This window comes from Eurypyga helias, unplaced genomic scaffold (genome assembly GCF_000690775.1).
Source record: "Eurypyga helias isolate BGI_N326 unplaced genomic scaffold, ASM69077v1 scaffold13318, whole genome shotgun sequence".
NCBI lineage: Eukaryota > Metazoa > Chordata > Aves > Eurypygiformes > Eurypygidae > Eurypyga > Eurypyga helias.
In genome coordinates this window covers 40312-40596 of record NW_010267658.1, presented here as the reverse complement: position 1 = coordinate 40596, position 285 = coordinate 40312, and the positions used below count along the sequence as shown (strand labels likewise).

At 68.1% G+C, this 285-nt stretch overlaps 1 protein-coding gene across 1 annotated transcript in view; it reads left to right on the top strand.

The window, feature by feature from the left end:
- Nucleotides 1-3: 3 nt before the first annotated feature.
- The window catches only part of LOC104514000 (metabotropic glutamate receptor 4), a gene marked incomplete at both ends in the record, with an annotated part of 37762 nt that continues 37480 nt past the window's right edge, over nucleotides 4-285 (top strand). The window contains one exon of the mRNA XM_010157511.1: nucleotides 4-285. Coding sequence (XP_010155813.1) covers nucleotides 4-285 — 282 coding nt within the window.

Here is a 285-nt window from a genome sequence, read left to right as displayed (position 1 = left end):
TGCCTCCTCCTGAGTGCCTGGAGCTGGGGGTGGGCGCCCGGGGGTGCCGCCAAGCCCAAAGGCCAGGGCTACCCGCACATGAACTCCATCCGCATCGACGGGGACATCACGCTTGGGGGGCTCTTCCCCGTGCATGGCCGGGGCGCGGAGGGCAAAGCCTGCGGGGAGCTGAAGAAGGAGAAGGGCATCCATCGCCTGGAGGCCATGCTCTTCGCCCTGGACCGCATCAACAACGACCCTGACCTGCTCCCCAACATCACCCTGGGCGCCCGCATCCTGGACACG